This window comes from Pocillopora verrucosa, chromosome 10 (genome assembly GCF_036669915.1).
Source record: "Pocillopora verrucosa isolate sample1 chromosome 10, ASM3666991v2, whole genome shotgun sequence".
NCBI classification, from domain to species: domain Eukaryota; kingdom Metazoa; phylum Cnidaria; class Anthozoa; order Scleractinia; family Pocilloporidae; genus Pocillopora; species Pocillopora verrucosa.
In genome coordinates, this window is record NC_089321.1 from 7,312,353 (window position 1) to 7,334,130 (window position 21,778).

The following is a 21,778-nucleotide window of genomic DNA, read 5'->3' on the forward strand; positions in this document are numbered from 1 at the left end:
AAGCGTGTCGTTAACGGCAAATAATATTGCTAACAGTAACTATTGAACGTTTAGCTGTCTGTTTAAGCTGTTTACACTTGGAAATGAAAAAAAAAAAAACTCACACCAGCCATTTTTTCCCAATTTTATTAAAAATATTTTGGGAGATTATAGAAAACATGGGTCAAATCAGAGCCCTTTTTTCCCATCCCCATTGCCTTAAACGACCGCATGTACTCATAAATCTTCACCTGCTGACTTGAACCTCGCGTGTTAACTTGAACCAAAACCGATTTCCCCTGAATTTCCTTTACACATTTACAGAAATTTTATCTCCGGTAACTCGAACCCTCGATAACTCGAGCCTCCCGCTAACTCGGAGTAACTTTCAGTAATTTTGCGTTCCGTTTTCATTCGACTTCTCTGTAATTGAATTGGATTAAAATGTATACTGTATAAGACGAAAAACAGTAAACACCGTTTTGCCCTCATTCCCGAGCCCTTGTTTTCAATTTCCGTTAACTCGAACTCCGGGTAACTCAGTGGAACCTTCTTCAATTCTCCTTAAAGGTTCAAGTTATCGGGAGTCGATTGCATTTATTTTTCGTATTGGATTTCATTTCGATCAAACTTTTGCTCATTTCCTCTCTAACTGATCGGAAACTCTTTATTTACAGGTGGTAAGGGAATAAACACTGTAGAACCGGAAACAAGCAGCAGAGTTCAAACGACGGTTTGAACCAATGAACTTAGTTTGACTTGCCATAATGTAAATTGTAAATAGGATTTAAGTAAGTTAGTTCTCAAAGCAGACATTTCAATTCATGATTATTTCTAAGTTTCGTGAAATAATTGGACCTAATAGGTCTGAGGGAAATCCGGTTTATCTCAGTGACGTAATTTTTCATTATGCACGTTCAGTTGAAAATAAACAGACCCCCCCCAAAAAAAAAAAAAAAATTAAATAAAATAAAAACAAAATCAAAAACAAAAGTGTAATAACTAGTTGCGATCGTAAAACAACTACCAACTGAAAAAATAGAAAAAACAGAAAAACCATGGAAATAGCTTCCATTTGTTAACTTATTTCATCCAGTTGCTGGTAAGAATAGTGGTGATCCAAGTGAAAAGAATGAGGACCTGATACAGCTTTGAACTGATCAGTTAGGGACGGAGGGTAAAATATACAGCTCCAAATCGATTGAATGTTATTAAAACTAGGCTTAGAATAGACACGCTAAAGCAGATATCTCCCAAGAAGACAGTCAGCTTACACGACGCATCTCCAAGAGGACCGCTGATCAACCAGGAGCCGAGCATTTGTGTTGTCTGTAAAAAAGGAAAAACAGAAACAGAAGATTGGATATGGCCATATTTACCAAGAAAAAGTTGATAGGCTTTCTCATGGATCTAGTTTTGCGGACAATTGTTGCGATGAAAAAACTTCCAGACACTGAGAAAACAAGTAACAGGCCGCAAAAAAAGGTTTTACCAATCCTCTTTACTACTGGATTCAAGCAGTTCAGTGTTACCTGTGTTCCATTCACCGTCGCACTAACGTTTTCCGACATTCTTGGAACTGTAGGATCAGTGTCGTCTTCAGCAAGCTGCTCTCTGACTCTAGAAGCCAACTATTCTTTTATAACGAAAAAATAGAACAAAATTTATACTTCATTTGTACTTTAACTATTCGATGCAAAATTCGAACTTTTGTACTTCAACAACAATTTTTACAATTGTAACCAAAATTGGAGACAGAGAAAAATAGGTTCCCTTATTTTTAGATGCAAGGATATCTTACAGGTGCTTATATCTATTTTGTTTGATTTTCAATCTGCGCTAATCCTCCTACCTTATACACCCAAAAATAATAATTCGCACCAAAACTTCAATTAAAACCCGACAGATGGCCAGCTGTTATTCAGAATAGGTTAGGCATGTAATAGTTTTTTAATCAAATCGTTTCGCTCATTTTATGCTAAGTAGTTAGTTCTGCGATGTATTTGCTTTTTCGAAACAGCCTTTCATAAGTGTTTCATGTAATGCTCTCTGAATTATTTTCGTATTTCATCACAATTCTATTTTTGTGAGACTTTTGTTTCATACAGAAAGGCATTCCACGTTTTGGGATATTCCGCTATTCCAATTCTTAAGACGGGTTTTGGGATATTCTGCCATTCAACTATTCCGCCGTTCTACCGTCCACGGTTCCAGTGTTCTATCATTCCATTGAATAGGGTCACCCTGTAATTTAGCGGCTCTTTTGGGCATATGTCGCTCATTGAAACGGTAAAATGTTCTCTTTTCAAAGTTTCCATGATAAGCAGATCACACCTATTGATATATTTCTGCACGGTAAATATGAGACTCACGAGAGTCAGACAGCTTTGCTACCCTCTACACGGTTTCCATTATGAGCCCAAGCAAGTTCGACATGCGCAGTAAAATGTGCAGATGCTTTTTAGGCTCTCTCCCCGTTATGAGGCTCACAGGAGTCAGACAAGTTCTGAGCCTGCACTTTGCTTACGGTCATATATACTTTTAGTTACAGTCCTCATCATTAGGTCGCTCTCTTCTTCTCCAGGGTTTGTCCCTCCCAGAAGAACGTCAAAAGTTCGGTTTTTTAATGAGAATTTTTTTAAATTCGGTTGGCCTCCTAATGGACTCTGTCAAATTTACTCTCAATGTAAAAAAATATGACTAAAGGTTTTTAAAGTTAACTCAGCACTCGTTAGAATTCAGGAAGAGAGGCAATTTTTGATCCATTAGGGTTTTTTTTCCCCAAAACTCTAATTTTCCATAAAAAGGAATGACCGTGATAACAAATAATCTGAAGCTGAAGCAGAAACAGAACCAGTTTCCATTGCTTTCTTGATGATATTTATTTGTAATATTAGATGTCAAGTAGATTTTTCTTTTTCTATCACATATTGATTGGAAACCTCTTTATTTTACACGAAGAGTGTAAAACTTTACTAACCGCAAACTGTACACAATACAACCGAAATCCTTAAGTCAGAGTTCAAAAGACGGTTTGAACCGTTGAACAAAGTTTCTCTTGCTATAAGGTAAACTAAAGTAAATGAGTTAAATAAATATTATTTACAAGTTTTGAGAAACAACTGGATTTAACGTATCCTATAGAGATCGCAGTTCATCTCGGTAAATACGTTGTTCTTTTTCATGTGCAGCTGAAAATAGATAAACGAGGAAAAGAGGAAAAATCGTAATACTCTCTTCTATTTATTAACTGAATTTCACTTAGTGCTACTTCAAAAATTTTGGATGCAATAAAGCGATGTTCGTAAGAGCTTGACTGTTATTTTCGATATGATATGCTAAATGTACGAGTTTACAAAAAGGTTTGACCTTACAAGTTAGAAAACAAAAACAGCGATTAAAAATGTGGGAAACCAACTGTTGGCATGGGAAACAAATTTGATTCCTCGAATTATACTGAACAGTGTGCAAAAAATTGGGGCGACAACTATGTCAGGGCAGCTTGATTAGTAGAGAAAGAGCCGAGGAGGTTCTTAAGACCTTGACGATAATTACCGCTGAATATGAAACAGATACAAGGGTTTACAGCGCAGTATGATCGAACCAGAAAAAAGGCAATATGCGCAGAGTATTGGAAGGCACAAGATGACATCATGGCGCTGTCTGATGAAAACAAGAATAAGAGGAAAACGATACTGAATGGCAGCCAACATACTGCAAAAACGAACACGATGGCAACGGACATCTTCAGAACACTTCTTTCTCTCTTCAAGCGCTGTTTTCTTGCGTTTACTGAAGGCTCACCTGGAATCTTCTGCGATTTAATTCTTACGGCAATGGAAAAGTAAAGTATTGCAATCAAAACCAAAGGGACATAGATGAATACAATGATGATTACCAGACTGTAATTTTTAATCGATGAGGACTCTCTAAATTTGTTGCTCCACTCCTGCTGACAAACCAGCCCTTCTGTATTCTCGACAAATTTCCACACAAGCAAGTGTGGGCAACAGACTGCCATGGCGACGACCCAAATTACGAGAATGAAGAGCCTGCATCGCTTTGAACTGATCAGTGAGGGACGGAGAGGAAATACCACAGCTACAAATCGATCCGCTGCTATCGGAACTAGGCTCTGAATGGACACAGCAAAGGAGACATTAGTAATGAAATACTTTAGTCTACACAACGCTTGGCCAAATGGACCGCTGAGCAGCCAGTGGCTGGCTGTGTTTAACCTTACAAAAAGTTCAGGAAAAGTGATAATCGACAACAACAGATCGGAAATTGCCATGTTTACAATCAAAATGTTGATTGGTGTTCTCAGAGCTTTCTCCTTGTAGACAATAATTCCAATGAGGATATTTCCAGCCAGCGACACAACAAATAGCAGACAGTAGGCAAAGGTTTCACCAATTCTTGTCGCTGTGGGGTTGAAGCAGCTCGACATGGACTGTGTTCCATTTATGGTTGCTGTCACGTTTGCTGACATATTGCGGTGCCAGGAGATCAGTTTTGTTTTCAGCCAGCAGCTCTACTAAGGCCACTTATATTCTACCAAAGCCGGAAAAACATAGCTTATATATCGTATCTATCTATATAAATAAAAGGTAATTTAGTGTTAGCCTTCGTCAGAGCGACTGCGAAGGGCTAACGCTCGAAACGTCAGCTTTTTTTTTTCTATTATTGAAATTATCATTGTTTCTATTGACGAAATGACGAGAAAAAGGCTCCAGAAATATCCCAGCAACAGATGTTTACTGATGATGATCACGTATTAAAACAAGCCAATCAATCAAATGACAATATTCTACACCGACATTTTTATTAAGGACTCATTTTTAATCACGTTGTCATCGAAAGTTTAATCCAGCCTAGAACTTACTCAGTAGGCTCGTTACTCAGTTGACTGGTTGGAGGTTTTCAAGTACATTTTACGGCTTTTCACGAAGTTATAATGAAAGGGAAGGGCTCAGGACAATTTTTATGTTAAGTGGGGAGTTTTCTTTCTCCACGAAGAGAATTTGTACGTCGCTGAACAGAATTTTACAGCTGCTGAAGCTGGCGAAAAAAATAGCCAAATAAAGCATCCAGCACTATGTTCGAGGAGATAAAACAGCCGAGCAGATCGTGTAAAGGATTGATACTGAAGAGTTCCTCTTCCAGCTTTCCATGTGAACGACAAGTTATTCTATGAAAAAGAGAAAAGATGAAGTAAATAGATAAATGCTTATATTAACGATTTTCGCACTTAATGAGTGACGATTCGCAGCTCAAAGAGAATAAGTGGGCGTTAAAGCTAACAACAATATTGTTTAATGTTCTGTGCTCAGTCGATATGTCAATTAGGCATTCCTTATCTCATCAATACCATCTAAGAAATGGGTCGGAAAGTTTCAGAAAACTTAGGTGATCGTCGCCGAACAGAATTACTCAGCTGCTGAAGTCGGTGGGAGAAAGCCAGATAAAGCCTCCGCTATGTCTGAGGGAGGACAGTTGGTTCACTTGCACGTGATCACACCGTATAAATGATATTTACAGCGCCTTTATCATCAAGCTTCTCATTCAGTAAATAAGTTATCAAATTCGAGATCGTTTTTGCGCAGAAGAAAAAAAAATAAATATGACAAAGGCAGATCCAGGACATTTTGACAGGGAGATCGAAAATTACTTCAGACCTTCAGACTACGTGCTCCCATGCACTAGAGCATGGGACTGCGGAATCCGATGGTGTGAGGTTCGATTCCTCATGGGGACTCCGAATGTTTTCTTTGTCCCACGCTCGTGACAAGACGAAAAACATCTTTCTTTTTCTATTTCCTTACCGAGCTCAAAACTTACCATCTCTCATATTCTATTTACAAATAATGATAATGTATTGAAAGGCAATCAACACCATAGGCATATAGTAAAGTGCTTTTATATTTGCCACGACGTAGTTTAAGAATTCAGAAGTATCTCTGAAGACATTTTCCCAGTGAGGCTCACACTCTATCACTGCTGTGGGATACTGAACAAGTTCATTAGCGATAAAGAAAGGGGACTGGATGGCCATGGCGATAATCCAAGTACCCAGGATGAACAAGGAACACCGCTTTGAGTTGACGAACGGAGAATGGAAGGGATATACCACAGCACCAAATCGATCTACTGCTATTAGAATCAGGCTCTATAGCAGCGGAGACTTCCGAGAGAAAGACACCAACTTACACAGGACGGAAGCTCCAATTTGTTTTGTTTTGTTTTTGTTCTCTTTGGTCGAGGGAAAGAAACCACTGTTTTTCTCGTGTAAATATTACCCACGCAAAATAAAATTGTCTCTACATTGCAGCCGGTTTGCAAGGGGCATGGATCTTTGAATATCCGCATCATATGACTTTGTACTGCGTGTCGTTTTTATTCCATTTTATCATTCATAACGACCAATCTTTTCACAGGCTAAGAAAATCTACGATGGAAAATTTTGGAGAATTTGTTATCTTACATGCACTAGTTGAATTTGCGTCTGTCTAAAAAAACCACAAAGGTAAGGGAAACGAAATTTTGTCCGAAATAGGCTAGTAGCTGTCAGCTGTTAAAACTGATATTCCATAATCATGGCGCTATTTGCATTAAACGGCGTCTTGAATATTCTCCCAATTGGTACAAGTCGTTACCGGCGATAATTTGAAGTAATTTTGCTCGTCAATTTACTTTGCGGAGTTATCTGCGATGAACTTATTTCAAGACGATTGTTAAACGTCAAAATTCTTGACGCTTCGGAACGTAGAGATCAATAAATGTCAAGTGAATCCAGTTTTATTACCGTCGTTGTTAACAATTGGAATTTGGAAAAACTTAGAAGAACATTACAAGGATCAGTCGAGGGAAAGAAACCACTGTTTTTCTCGTGTAAATATTACCCACGCAAAATAAAATTTTCTCTACATTTAAGCCGGTTTGCGCAGAAGAAAAAGGCATGGATCTTTGAATATCCGCATGATATGACTTAATATTTCATGTCGTTTTTACTCCATTTTATCATTCATAACGACCAGTCTTTTCACAGGCTAAGAAAATATTCGATGGGAAATTTTGGAGAATTTGTTATCTTACATGCACTAGTTTAATTTGCGTCTGTCTAAAAAACCACAAAAGTAAGGGAAACGAAATTTTGTCCGAAATAAGCTAGTAGCCGTCAGCTGTTAAAACTGATATTCCATAATCATAGCGCTATCTGCATCAAACGGCGTCTTGAATATTCTCCCAATTGGTAGAAGCCGTAACCAGCGATAATTTGAAGTCGTTTAGCTCGTCAATTTACTTTGCGGAGTTTTATGTGATGAACTTATTTCAAGGCGATTATTAAACGTCCAGTCCGTAAAAATTCTTGACGCTTCGGAACGTAGAGATCGATAAATTTCAAGTGAATCCAGTATTATTACCGTCGTTGCTAACAAATGGAATTTGGAAAAACTTGGAAGAACATTACAGGGATCAGGAGAAAAAATTTTTATCTAGAAACATTTATCAGAGTAAACCTACCGAAAAAGATCTTGGTTGAAATGAGATGTTTTGAAGAGACGAAGAGATGAAGGTTGGGTACTAGCAAAGTAAATATCACGTGATGTTTTGGCGCGGAATTTATAAAAATCAACGTTGCTAGCAAAGTTGAAGGAAAATAATTGTCGCTTTTTAACATGGAAGAAAAACACTCACCTGAGCTTATTCGGTTTAAAAAACCTTCAGGAGTTATAAAATTGAAGATAAAAAAGAAGAAGCTGACTCAAAACTCATCAAAACGGATTTCAAACGCCTTGAAACCTATCAATGGACGAATTCAAGATGGACGCTCACAGGCGTTAAAGCGAGCGAATCCGTTTAAGTGTTCTCCGAGGAAAAAGGCGAATCTCTCCGCAGAAGAGAAAACTACAGAATGCAGGCTGTTTAGTGCCCTCGATGGACTGGACGAGAATCAGGAAAATAGATCCACAAACACTGTTCATGAAACAAGTAATAACTCACAACAGCAAAATACTGGCAATAGCCTGGAAACTGACGTTGCTGATTCTCCACTAACTGTGGCTAAAGAGAAAATCGGCGAGAATGATGGTTCAGAATTTTTTCCTTTAGACTGGAGCTTAAAAACCAAAGTAAGATTTTCTTCTTCCAAGACGTTTAATTGGTGTGGGACATTGAAGACATTTGAGGAAGGTGCTGGTATGTCACATTTTGTTCGTTGCCAAACAAAGGAAATCGATTCAAATGGAAACGGTGCTTCTCATCCTGAATCATTTTGTTCCTTTACCAAAGTTTGGATGCACCCTTCTCTACCGTGGCTTGAACTTTTTCCACGTAAATCAGCCGATGGTAGAACTAGTTCGAAAAGACATTTTCTAATCACGGAAGAAATGGCATCTTCTCTTCACCATGACTGGGTGTCCAGTTTTCGCTCCGTCTTCAACATGGTGCGCGTTGGTTTTTGTCCTTACTTTTATCTAGTTGCAAATCAGAACACTATGCTTTTTCAGGCAGCTGGAATAAACAGGGATGATGCAGTTCAAGTGGTTATAACACCCACGACCAAAGGTTTCCGGGATGCACTGAGGAGTGAAGGTAAATCTACATCACTGTACAGGTTTATGAATAAAGGGAGAAACTGTGGTGCTGCGATATCCCTCTGACAAAGGGCTACAGCTCAAAACGTCAGCTTTTAAACTCTTTAAGATGACCAATTTATGTTATCAACTCAGTTGATAATACTTAATTACACTGTACAGATTAGTTTCATGGGTGCAATAATCATTGTAGAAATAGTTCATCGAAAACCTTTACCAGACACTTATAACCTTGAGCTGGTAACCTTGTACCTTTATACGTAGGTAACCAAGGTGATTTTATTCAAGATGAGACAATGATCCAATGAAAACAGCTGTTAGCAGTGGGATGATATAATATACAATTAAGTCTGGTCCCCATGGAAATAGTTAGTTTTGTTTTCCTGAGATTCCTGATGTTTCCCTCAACTTTGTCTCGGGAAACATCAGAACTCTCAAGAAAACAAAACTAACTAGTTTCCCAAGGGACCATACATTAGGTGCTTTGTTCTATATTTGGACTTTCTCTTAAACAATCATATGGCAAAAACATGCTGTTGTACATGTATTCAGCATGCTTGCAACAACTGCATAATTGTGTCCTGGTCAGGACTTTGATCAGGGGCACGTGACCAAGATCAACCAATCACAGTTCTCGTTTTGTTGAGTGAAAGTCCAGGAATATAACAATGTGATTTGAGCTCCAGAATAAATTTGTATGTATGCTTACATGTACTGACCACTACCGACAAGAAATGCTCCCAAGATGCCACTGGTTTTGAGTAAAATAACTGAGCTGCTGCAACCACTTGTTTAGAGAAGAATTTGTAAACATGATTGTAACATTTTAGATTTATAGTGTTTTTACAAATTTATATTCAATTACAGCAATTGAAGACTTTTCCTTGTTCACATAACCAATTGAACACCCATGGTTTGGGAAAACTCACCAAAATTATGCAAACAGTTAAGGCATCATGGTTTAAGTAACACAATCTTGAGTTTTCCCAACGTGCCCTGTGTTCACCTGATTTAAAGTGATTACACGGCTAGCCCTCTAGTACTTGTGTTCATCTGGTTTCTTTTTTCAGGATGTATTGAATATAATCTACCTTGAAATTACCCAATCACTTAATCAGTAATTTTACCCTTCAAAGGCTATTTTTCTCTTGAATCTAATTTTCTTCATAATAACAATATTATATTATCACATCCCAGGAATTAACTTTACCATGCCGCACTTGGAGGTCAAAGGAAAGAAAGAGTCTGGGCCTGAATCTCAGGATGAGGACTCAGACGAAGAGGAAGATGCTGAGCTTGAGAATGATTCTGATGATGAGAGTATTGACAAGTGTGAGTGGCTAGAAAGCATGGGACTTGATACGGAACAGTTTCCACTGTTAAACCCCAAAGTTGTTACACCACATCAGAGGAACAATCTAAGAAGCTTAGATCAACAACCAACTTCTACAGTGTTAGTGAGAGGAGTTGATACTCTTGCATTGTTTAACTTCCTACTCAACTGTAAAAGTTTAACAGCTAACACTGGACCACAAGCTCAGGTGCCACCAACACTGCTGGCCCCTGTTGCATTTGAAGGAGCCACTTTAAAGGGTCTGAAGGTAAACCAAGGGACCACGAAGCATCAAAAAGCTAAGGCTATGACACAGGTATAGGATACATTTGATTGATTTTCAATATTTCTTGACCTTATTCTTTACAGATGCTCTACCATCATGATAAGATCAATGATAATTCTCCCAACAATAAGGTAAAGGTTATGCTTTCTCTGGAGACTATTGGCCAAAACAGTAACATGTAACACAGTTTATTCTTGTTCCACTATTATGAAGCTACTAACAGTATTGCATAGTGATCCCCCTCCCCTCCGATGTTTTGTTAGGTTTACCTGAAAATTTTATGTTGCCAATTTAAACTAAGTGGAAAGAGGAGAAGTATCTTACCTGAAAAACGCATGCTATGACAATAACTGTTGTTTATGATGTCACTGGCAGTGCCTTTGGTCAATATGAAGTGAATCCTGTTCTTTGATTGGCTACCCCAACAGGCAAGATGGGCCTCTCTTGCCTGCTTGGGATTTCCCACTTTGATCCTGTTCGAAAATACATTGCATGGAAGGGACTTAAAATTTTTTTTTTCAATTTTTGGACAGTGTGGGCAATGGAGTTGCAAAAAGCTGCAGAAAACAAGAAAAACAAAGAAAATATAAACTACTCTCATGGGTTTATTGTGCACAAAAAAAGAACTTGGTCAATATGTAGCCATCTTAATCAAACAAGCTTGGTCAATAACACACATTTATTTCCAGCACTTCAGATGATTTGTTTAGTTTACTGTGAATTTTCATTGGTTCCTTAAGATGTTTTCATTGCTGTAATTGGTGACTATGATTACTTACTAGGTTTTGGGTTTTTCAACTCTTAAATGAAGGGTGCTCTAATTGTGATGATATCCTTTTAGTTATACAGCCTGGAGATTTCTGGTCCAATCCTTCCTGGCTGTCTGTATGAACTGTGTCATCTACTGAGGGAATCACAAGGAGGAGACTTCAAAGCCACCTTCTTTGTGCACCAACCATCAGTAGCATTTAATGTCCCAAGCATTAAAACAGAGGAAAACTATATTCAGAGTGGGTGTAATTTACAGCAAAGTATCTCACATGGACAGTGGAGACACTACCTGGAGGCAGAAAAACTTAAGGAAATGTGTTTAAAAGACCTTAGCTGCAAAGACAAACTTTTCTCTTGGACAACTTGAGTAAGTCACTGCAGCCATTTAAATAATTTTTCCACAACAAGTACAGTCGTTTGAATTTAAAATGCAGCTGGATCTTAATGGAATCAATATTTACAGGGCAGCAGAAGTGTACTTGGCTTAACTTAATTCTAAAGGGATCTGAATTTTATAAAGGGAGCCTTTCTAACATAACCAAGGAACAAATGTTTTAATTTTATTATTTATGGGTTTATACAGACAATAAATTATGAGTATCCATCCGCAGACATGAAAATCATATTTTTCCAAGTTTACAGCTTGACATGAAATGTTGTATTATAATTGTAGGACTAATTAGAAATAAGAGGTACTTGTCTAATTGTTATCTAAAAATGGATAAATTGCTGTCTGGTGCTTAAGTGTCATCAAAAGCTTGCTTTCCACCAGATGGAGATTAAATTTGCTGCTTCAACAACCGGGGCCAAATCAATAAGGCCTCAATTTGCATATTTTATGATAAATAATAAAGTGTAACTGTCCATTCCACATTTTTTCTGTAAAGCAATCATGTATAACCAAAGGAGACTGTCACTTAAATAACCATAACTTCACAAACCACATCAGCATATACATCAGTCATTTCTGCAAAAATAAAAAAAAACGCAAAACTCTTAGATTGGGAATGAAATCATTTGTTACCTTATAGCACTCATATTAGTCAAGGGCGTATTAAGTATCTCAAGGACTCTTGATTGAATGCTTGCCATGCTACATGCTGTGATCAGTATAAGGCTACCAAAGATTCTATATCACTTGCCATGCTACATGCTGTGATCAGTATAAGGCTACCAAAGATTCTATATCACTTGCCATGCTACATGCTGTGATCAGTATAAGGCTACCAAAGATTCTATATCACTTGAATACTCCATGCACTTCTACTTCAGTGTATTCAACATTAGCTGAGAGAATGTTAATACAACCAGAATTGTTTTAAAGTACAGAACAAAAACATTTATAAGTCTTTTTTCTCAAACGCCCATGTTGCAAATTCTTGCTCAAAAAGTGAAAAGGTCATAGACAGGCCTACACAGACTCCCCTGTGTGGTTTTACGTTTGCGACGCAAAAGCCTTTAATTAAAGCTTCGCTCTGACGAGTATGTCTTTGAGCGATTTACCTCTTTTGTATGATATAATCGGAGGCGTTTTGAAAATTGTTTTCAGCAGTGGCTGATTTTGGATGAGGTTCCATTCTTGCGTCAGTATTTGTTGTAAACGTTTAACCCCTGGGTGGTATGCTGTCACAAAAGGCAATATTTTGCCTTTAGTTTTTTTGGTTTGTTTTTTTTAAGTGTCGACTGCCTTACGGCAAACGAGACCTCAGATAACGTTTTTTAAATTAGGCTTTTTGGGTAACCACGTGCTTCAAGTCGTGTTTTGAAATTACACATGGCCTCCTGGAAATTTCTTTCCGAGGAGTTTGTTCTTAGAAGTCTGATAGCTTCTCCTTTAATAAAGCCTTTCTTAACACCTGGCGGGTGGCAAGATGAATAGTGTGTATATTGAAAGGTCTCGGTCGGTTTGTAATGAGTTTTGACGTCGAAGATAGCTTCGTTTTGGAATCTTTCACCTTTGTAGACAACCGTGTCTAAGAATGTGATTTCAGTCTCTGAGATTTCAGCCGTGAACTTTATAGTTGGATGGAACGTGTTAGCTTGTTCTATGAATAGATCAATGTCTTGTTTACGAACATCCCACAGGGAGAAAACGTCGTCAATGTAACGCTTCCATACTCTCGGCTTGATACTGCTTTGGTGAAGCAGTTTTGTTTCAATTTCTGCCATAAAGAGGTTGGCGAAAGCAACCGCCATTCGTGTTCCCATGGCAGTTCCAAAACATTGGAGATAGTTTACTCCGTTGAACTGGAACGAATTTTTCAGTATAAGCCCGAGCATTTGTTTTAAGTAGTGGGACGGAATGGGAGGGCTGTTATTGTGGTATTTTTCGTATGCTTGGCATACTATTGTGATACCCTCTTCTTGTGGGATGTTTGTGTACAAGCTTGTTACATCCATTGATACTAAAATAGTATCATTTGACACTTGCGTTTTCTCTATAAAGTTGATGAAATCAGTTGTATCTTTGAGATAGGATTTTTGCTTTTGAGCAATAGGCTGTAATAAATGATCCACAAAAGATGATATCCTTTCAGTTGGTCCTTCGCAGCCCGATATAATCGGTCTACCCACTGGCAAAGGTTTGTGGATTTTTGTTCAAGTGTAGAAAATCGGTATTCTGGGCGGATTGGGAGTCTGTGAAAGCCACTTTTTTGTCATATCGTCTATATGTTTGCCATTGTGCAGTTGAGCAATAAGCTCATTAACTTTTTTTAATGTGTTTGGACCATGGGGTTTTCAAGAGGTCGGTAGTCAGGGTCGGCCAGGGGGGGTAGTGGAATACCAATATACCCGAAAAAAAATCGACAAAATACCCCAAAATACCCCAAATTCCTCCAAATATACCCCAAAATAATCGAAGCTTTGAATACTTTATACCTGAAATTCAAAGAAAGTGATATACTGAATACCCATATTTAAGCTGCAATATACCGTATACCCGATTTAAAACGCCCCTGAATACCGAATACACAAAAACCCTGGCCGACCCTGGGTAGTGGTCTCTGTTGTCGAGCTGAACCTGGGCCTCTTGAATTTTGTCCCTCTTGTTGAGAATCACTGTTGTGGTGCCTTTGTCAGCACGTTTAAGGTTAATGGCAGTATTGTTTTGCAGTTCTTTGACTGCTTTGTGTTCGTTGTATGACAGGTTGTGTTTTGGCTTTGTTATTTCTATTTCAGCAAGGCTTAACTTGATATTTTCCAAGTAGCGTTCAAGGGCAATAGAAGGTTGTACTGGTGGTATCCAGTTTGATTTGACGTGGAAAGGATGTGGTTCCTTGTCATTCCTGTGGAATATATATCTAAGTCTCATTCGCCTAGCGAATTGTTCGAAGTCACGCAACAATTGTTGCCTGATCTTATTTTCATTTGTCACGGGTGTTTCAATAAATTTGAGCCCTTTTGCTAACACGCTGACTTGGTGATCAGTTAATGTATTGTCTGAAAGGTTTTTAAGGTATTTTTCATTTTTCTCCCTTTCTGTAGTCACTCGCTTGTGTAGTGTATTTTTTCTACGCTTTTTGCGTTTATTATTCTTGGATAGCCTTTTTGCTGTAGTGGGTTTGGCGACTGATTTTTCAGAGATGACACTGTTGTACTTTTCAACATGTTTATTATCACTCTGAAAGCGTGTACATATAAGATCTTTCAGCTCTGAAAGCTGATTTTCTATTTTGTCTATCCTGTCGACATCAGTATTTACAATGTTCCTCAAGGGCGAACGTGATCTTTCACGTGTATTTACATTGTATTGTGATCGAGACTTGGCAATATTAGCCTTTTCAAGTTTGTTCTTGTGACTAACAAGTCTACGCTGATGGAAGCGCACTAGGGCGCTAACGTATTGTTCTTCGGCGTGACTTTTAATAGCGCTTATTTCCTGTCGAAAGGTTTCGTCAGGCGTGACGTTTGCCTTCGCCTTGTCTTGAAGCGACTTAGGGCAAATCTTTTGTTGTAAGTGTCTCTCCAGTTTTAAAATGGAGGTTTCAGTTTTTTGCTTCTTGAACTGGATAGCGCTGATAGTGTCTTCATGTTTCCTCTTCCTTGGCTGCTGCGTGGATCGGCTATTCCTCGGAAGGTTTTCTTTTTGACGGCTTGGAGGGCTATCCTCTGGGTCCGGTTCTAGGTTCGGATCAGTGTACGTTAATTCCATCGCCTCGTCCAGATTTGGACGGTAGTCTGGCGTTTTTGGTGGCCGCAATGGTGTTTCAAAAGCTGACATCTTTTTCAGGTAAAACTGAAAGTGAAGTATATCGTCTAGCATTTTCCCATCCCCATTGCCTTAAACGAACGCATGCACTCATAAATCTTCCCTTGCTGACTTGAACCCCGCGTGTTAACTTGAATAAAAACCGATTTCCCCTGGATTTCCATCAAACATTTCTAGCAGTTTTATCCACGGTAACTCAAACCCTCGATAACTCGAGCTTCCCGCTAACTCAGGTAATTTTCAGTAATTTTGTGTTCCGTTTTCGTTCGACTTCTCTGTAATTGAATTGTATTAACCCTTTAACTCCCAAGATCTCATTAGTAATTCTCCTTACGGTCCGCCGTACAATTCTTATGATGTCAATCTGGAGAATTTGGTATTGGATCAACTAATAATCCCCTAATTTATATTTAACTTTATTCTCATCACTTCTATCCTTGATATTGTATTGATATTGTAAGGAGAAATTCTCTCTTGGTCACTCATGGGAGGTAAAGGGTTAAAATGTATACTTTATAAGACGAAAAACAGTAAAAACCGTTTTTCCCTCATTCCCGAGCCCTTGTTTTCAATTCCCGTTAACTCGAACTCCCGGTAACTCAGTGGAACCTTCTTCAATTCTCCTTAAAGGTTCAAGTTATCGGGAGTCGATTGCATTTATTTTTCGTATTGGATTTCATTTCGATCTAACTTTTGCTCATTTCCTCTCTAACTGATCGGAAACTCTTTATTTACAGGTGGTAAGGGAATAAACACTGTAGAACCGGAAAACAAGCAGCAGAGTTCATACAATGGTTTGAACCAATGAACTAAGTTTGACTTGCTATAACGTAAATTGTAAATAGGATTTAAGTAAGTTAGTTCTCAAAGCCGACATTTCGATTGATGATTATTTCCAAGTTTCGTGAAATAGTTGGACCTGATCGGTCTGAGGGAAATCCGGTTTATCTCAGTGACGTAATTTTTCATTCTATACGGTTCAGTTGAAAATAAACAGACCCCCCCCCGCCAAAAAAAAAAAAAAAAAAAAAAAATCAAAAACAAAAGTGTAATAACTAGTTGCGATCGTAAAACAACTACCAACTGAAAAAATAGAAAAAACAGAAAAACCATGGAAATAGCTTCCATTTGTTAACTTATTTCATCGAGGTGCTGGTAAGAATAGCGATGATCCAAGTGAAAAGAATGAGGAACTGACACAGCTTTGAACTGATCAGTTAGGGACGGAGGGAAAAATATACAGCTCCAAATCGATTGAATGCTATTAAAACTAGGCTCTGAATAGACACACTAAAGCAGATATCTCCCAAGAAGACAGTCAGCTTACACGACGCATCTCCAAGAGGACCGCTGATCAACCAGGAGCCGAGCATTTGTGTTGTGTGTAAAAAAGGAAAAAAAGAAACAGAAGATCGGATATGGCCATATTTACCAAGAAAAAGTTGATAGGCTTTCTCATGGATCTAGTTTTGTGGACAATTGTTGCGATGAAAAAAACTTCCAGACACTGAGAAAACAAGTAACAGGCCGCAAAAAAAGGTTTTACCAATCCTCTTTACTACTGGATTCAAGCAGTTCAGTGTTACCTGTGTTCCGTTCACCGTCGCACTAACGTTTGCCGACATTCTTGGAACTGTAGGATCAGTGTCGTCTTCAGCAAGCTGCTCTCTGACCCTAGAAGCCACCTATTCTTTTATAACGAGAAAATAGTACAAAATTTACACTTAATTTTTACTTTAACTGTTCGATGCAAAATTCGAACTTTTGTACTTCAACAACAATTTTTACAATTGTAGCAAAAATTGGAGACAGAGAAAAATAGGTTCCCTAATTTTTAGATGCAAGGATATCTTACAGATGCTTATATTTATTTTGTTTGATTTTCAATCTGCGCTAATCCTCCTACCTTATACACCCCAAAATAATAATTCGCACCAAAACATCAATTAAAACCCGACAGATGGCCAGCTGTTATTCAGAATAGGTTAGGCATGTAATAGTTTTTGAATCAGATCGTTTCGCTCATTTTATGCTAAGTAGCCAGTTCTGCGATGTATTTGCTTTTTCGAAACAGCCTTTCATAAGTGTTTCATGTAATGCTCTCTGAATTATTTTCGTATTTCATCACAATTCTATTTTGTGAGACTTTTGTTTCATACAAAAAGGCATTCCGCGTTTTGGGATATTCCGCTATTTCACTTCTTAAGACGGGTTTTGGGATATTCCGCCATTCAACTATTCCGCCGTTCTACCGTCCACGGTTCCAGCGTTCTATCATTCCATTGAATAGGGTCACCCTGTAATTTAGGGGCTCTTTTGGGCATATGTCGCTCATTGAAACGGTAAAATGTTCTCTTTTCAAAGTTTCCATGATAAGCAGATCACATCTATTGATATATTTCTGCACGGTAAATATGAGACTCACAAGAGTCAGACAGCTTTGCTACCCTCTACACGGTTTCCATTATGAGCCCAAGCAACTTCGACATGCGCAGTAAAATGTGCAGATGCTTTTTAGGCTCTCTCCCCGTTATGAGGCTCACAGGAGTCAGACAAGTTCTGAGCCTGCACTTTGCTTACTCTCATACGTACTTTTAGTTATAGTCCTCATCATTAGGTCGGCCTCTTCTTCTCCAGGGTTTGTCCCTCCCAGAAGAACGTCAAAAGTTCGGTTTTTTCATGTAAAATTTTTTAAATTCGGTTGATCTCCTAATGGACTCTGTAACATTTACTCTCAAGGCAAAGAGATATGACTAAAGGTTTTTAAAGTTAACTCAGTATTCGTTAGAATTCAGGAAGAGAGGCAATTTTCGATCCATTAGGGTTTTTTTTTCCCCAAAACTCTTGTTTTCCATAAAAAGGAATGACCGTGATGACAAATAATCTGAAGCTGAAACAGAAACAGAACTAGTTCCCATTGCTTTCTTGATAATATTTATTTGTAATATTAGATGTCAAGTAGATTTTACTTTTTCTTTTTCTATCACATAGTGATTGGAAACCTCTTTATTTTACACGAAGAGTGTAAAACTTTACTAACCGCAAACTGTACACAATACAACCGAAATCCTTAAGTCAGAGTTCAAAAAACGGTTTGAACCGTTGAACAAAGTTTCTCTTGCTATAAGGTAAACTAACGTAAATGTATTAAATAAATATTATTTACAAGTTTTGGGAAACAACTGGATTTAACGTATCCTATAGAGATCGCAGTTCATCTCGGTAAATACGTTGTTCTTTTTCATGTGCAGCTGAAAATAGATAAACGAGGAAAAAAAGGAAAAATCGTAATACTCTCTTCTATTTATTAACTGAATTTCACTGAGTGCTACTTCAAACATTTTGGATGCAATAAAGCGATGTTTGTAAGAGCTTGACTGTTATTTTCGATATGATATGCTAAATGCACGAGTTTACAAAAAGGTTTGACCTTACAAGTTAGAAAACAAAAACAGCGATTAAAAATGTGGGAAACCAACTGTTGGCATGGGAAACAAATTTGATTCCTCGAATAATACTGAACAGTGTGCAAAAAATTGGGGCAACAACTATGTCTGGGCAGCTCTATTAGTAGAGAAACAGCCGAGGAGGTTCTTAAGACCTTGACGATAATTACCGCTGAATATGAAACAGACACAAGGGTTTACAGCGCAGTATAATGCAGCCAGAAAAAGGACAATATGTATAGAGTATTGGAGGGCACAAGATGATATCATGGCGCTGTCTGATGAAAACAAGAATAAGAGGAGAACGATACTGAATGGCAGCCAGCATACTGCAAAAACGAACACGATGGCAACGGACATCTTCAGAACACTTCTTTCTCTCTTCAAGCGCTGTTTTCTTGCGTTTACTGAAGGCTCACCTGGAATCTTCTGCGATTTAATTCTTACGGCAATGGAAAAGTAAAGTATGGCAATCAAAACCAAAGGGACATAGATGAATACAATGATCATTACCAGAATGTAATTTTCAATCCATGAGGACTCTCTAAGTTTGTCATTCCACTCCCGCTGACAAACCAGCCCTTCTGTATTCTCGACAAATTTCCACACAAGCAAGTGTGGGCAACAGACTGCCATGGCGACGACCCAAATTACGAGAATGAAGAGCCTGCATCGCTTTGAACTGATCAGTGAGGGACGGAGAGGAAATACCACAGCTACAAATCGATCCACTGCTATCAGAACTAGGCTCTGAATGGACACAGTAATGGAGACATCATTAACGAAATACTTTAGTCTGCACAACGCTTGGCCAAATGGACTGCTGAGCAGCCAGTGGCTGGCTGTGTTTGACCTTACAAAAAGTGCAGGAAAATAGATAATCGAGAACAACAGATCGGATATTGCCATGTTTACAATCAAAATGTTGATTGTTGTTCTCAGAGCTTTCTCCTTGTAGACAATAATTCCAATGAGGATATTTCCAGCCAGCGACACAACAAATAGCAGACAGTAGGCAAAGGTTTCACCAATTCTTGTCGCTGTGGGGTTGAAGCAGCTCGACATGGACTGTGTTCCATTCATCGTTGCTGTCACGTTTGCTGACATATTGCGGTGCCAGGAGATCAGTTTTGTTTTCAGCCAGCAGCTCTGCGAAGGCCACTTATATTCTACCAAAGCCGGAAAAACATAGCTTATGAATCATATCTATCTATATAAATAAAACATGCTTAATTATTAAACATGCCTAGAAATTTGAGAAAATCGGCAGTCTACACCCGAAACTTCCTCCAACAGATAACCAGAGTCGGAGTTATCTTATCGATATACTTTTCCAATTCAGAGTATGGTTGGAGAAAAAAGGAGAATTTTCGAAAGTTGTTCCTATTATTGAAATCATTATTGTTACTATTGACGAAATGACAAGAAAAAGACTCCAGAAATATCCCAGCAACAGATGTTTACTGATAATGATGACGTGTTAAAACTAGTCAATCAATCAAATGACAATATTCTACACCGACATTTTTATTAAGGACTCATTTTTAATCACGTTGTCATCGAAAGTTTAATCCAGCCCAGAACTTACTCAGTAGGCTCGTTACTCAGTTGACTGGTTGGAGGTTTTCAAGTACATTTTAAGGCTTTTCACGAAGTTATAATGAAAGGGAAGGGCTCAGGACAATTTTTATGTTAAGTGGGGAGTTTTCTTTTTCCACGAAGAGAATTTGTACGTGGCTGAACAGAATTTAACAGCTGCTGAAGCTGGCGAAAAAAATAGTCAAATAAAGCATCCAGCACTATGCTCGAGGAGATAAAACAGCCGAGCAGATCGTGTAAAGGATTGATAGTGAAGAGTTCTTCTTCCAGCTTTCCATGTGAACGACAAGTTATTCTATGAAAAAGAGAAAAGATGAAGTAAATAGATAAATGCTTATATTGCCTATTTTCGCACTTAATGAATAACGATTCACAGCTCAAAGAGAATAAGTGGGCGTTAAAGCTAACAACAATATTGTTTAATGTTCTGTGCTCCGTCGATATGTCAATTAGGCATTCCTTATCTCATCAATACCATCTAAGAAATGGGTCGGAAAGTTTCAGAAAACTTAGGTGATCGTCGCCGAACAGAATTACTCAGCTGCTGAAGTCAGTGGGAGAAAGCCAGATAAAGCCTCAGCTATGTCTGAGGGAGGAGGAAAGTTGGTTCACTCGCACGTGATCATATGATATTCACAGCGCCTTTATCAACAAGCTTTTCATTCAGTGAACAAGTTATCAAATTCGAGATCGTTTTTGCGCAGAAGAAAAAAAAAAAAATAAAACAAAGGTAGATCCAGGACATTTTGACAGGGAGATCGAAAATAACTTCAGACCTTCATATTCCGCGCTTCCATGCTCTAGAGCATCGGACTGCGGAATCCGATGGTGTGAGGTTCGATTCCTCATGGGGAATCCGAATGTTTTCTTTGTCCCACGCTCGTGACAAGACGAAAAACATCTTTTTCTATTTCCTTACCGGGCTCAAAACTTACCGTCTCTCATATTCTATTTACAAATAATGATAATGTATTGAAAGGCAATCAACACCATAGACATATAGTAAAGTGCTTTTATATTTGCCACGACGTAGTCTAAGAATTCAGAAGTATCTCTGAAGACATTTCCCCAGTGAGGCTCACACTCTATCACTGCTGTGGGGTTACTGAACAAGTTCATTGGCGCTAAAGAAAGGGGACTAGATGGCCATGACGATAATCCAAGTACCCAGGATGAATAAGGAACACCGCTTTGAGTTGACGAACGGAGAATGGAAGGGATACACCACAGCATGATATCGGCCAGGCTCTGAATTGACATAGCAGCGGTGACTTCCGAGAGAAAGACACCAACTTACACAAGACGGAAGCTCCAATTTGTTTTGTTTTGTTTTTGTTCTCTTTGGACGAGGGAAAGAAACCACTGTTTTTCTCGTGTAAATATTACCCACGCAAAATAAAATTGTCTCTACATTGCAGCCGGTTTGCAAGGGGCATGGATCTTTGAATATCCGCATCATATGACTTTGTACGTCGTGTTGTTTTTATTCCATTTTATCATTCATAACGACCAGTCTTTTCACAGGCTAAGAAAATCTAGGATGGAAAATTTTGGAGA

General features: G+C 38.4%; 3 protein-coding genes and 1 pseudogene across 3 annotated transcripts; 1 reads left to right on the forward strand and 3 right to left on the reverse strand.

The window, feature by feature from the left end:
- Nucleotides 1-2,933: 2,933 nt before the first annotated feature.
- LOC131790446 (QRFP-like peptide receptor) lies at nucleotides 2,934-4,649 on the reverse strand. Its single transcript, XM_059107671.2, has one exon. The coding sequence runs from the start codon at nucleotides 4,469-4,471 to the stop codon at nucleotides 3,467-3,469; it is 1,005 nt and encodes a 334-aa protein (XP_058963654.2). The 5' UTR covers nucleotides 4,472-4,649; the 3' UTR covers nucleotides 2,934-3,466.
- A 2,991-nt stretch (nucleotides 4,650-7,640) lies between these two features.
- Nucleotides 7,641-11,941, forward strand: LOC136283880 (protein downstream neighbor of son homolog). Its single transcript, XM_066173405.1, has 3 exons — nucleotides 7,641-8,574; nucleotides 9,774-10,225; nucleotides 11,037-11,941. Exons 1-3 carry the CDS (start codon nucleotides 7,659-7,661, stop codon nucleotides 11,331-11,333), a joined length of 1,665 nt encoding a protein of 554 aa, XP_066029502.1. The 5' UTR covers nucleotides 7,641-7,658; the 3' UTR covers nucleotides 11,334-11,941.
- A 487-nt stretch (nucleotides 11,942-12,428) lies between these two features.
- LOC136284032 (uncharacterized) lies at nucleotides 12,429-13,366 on the reverse strand (annotated as a pseudogene).
- A 4,805-nt stretch (nucleotides 13,367-18,171) lies between these two features.
- LOC136284015 (QRFP-like peptide receptor) lies at nucleotides 18,172-19,989 on the reverse strand. Its single transcript, XM_066173718.1, has one exon. It carries the CDS (start codon nucleotides 19,727-19,729, stop codon nucleotides 18,725-18,727), a length of 1,005 nt encoding a protein of 334 aa, XP_066029815.1. The 5' UTR covers nucleotides 19,730-19,989; the 3' UTR covers nucleotides 18,172-18,724.
- Nucleotides 19,990-21,778: the final 1,789 nt, after the last annotated feature.

Coding starts and splice junctions, on each gene's coding strand:
- LOC131790446 (XM_059107671.2), bottom strand. CDS start 4,471: ATGTCAGCAAACGTGACAGCAACCATAAATGGAACACAGTCCATGTCG.
- LOC136283880 (XM_066173405.1), top strand. CDS start 7,659: ATGGAAGAAAAACACTCACCTGAGCTTATTCGGTTTAAAAAACCTTCA. Junction 8,575..9,773: donor GGATGCACTGAGGAGTGAAG/GTAAATCTACAT, acceptor ATCACATCCCAG/GAATTAACTTTACCATGCCG. Junction 10,226..11,036: donor AAGCTAAGGCTATGACACAG/GTATAGGATACA, acceptor ATATCCTTTTAG/TTATACAGCCTGGAGATTTC.
- LOC136284015 (XM_066173718.1), bottom strand. CDS start 19,729: ATGTCAGCAAACGTGACAGCAACGATGAATGGAACACAGTCCATGTCG.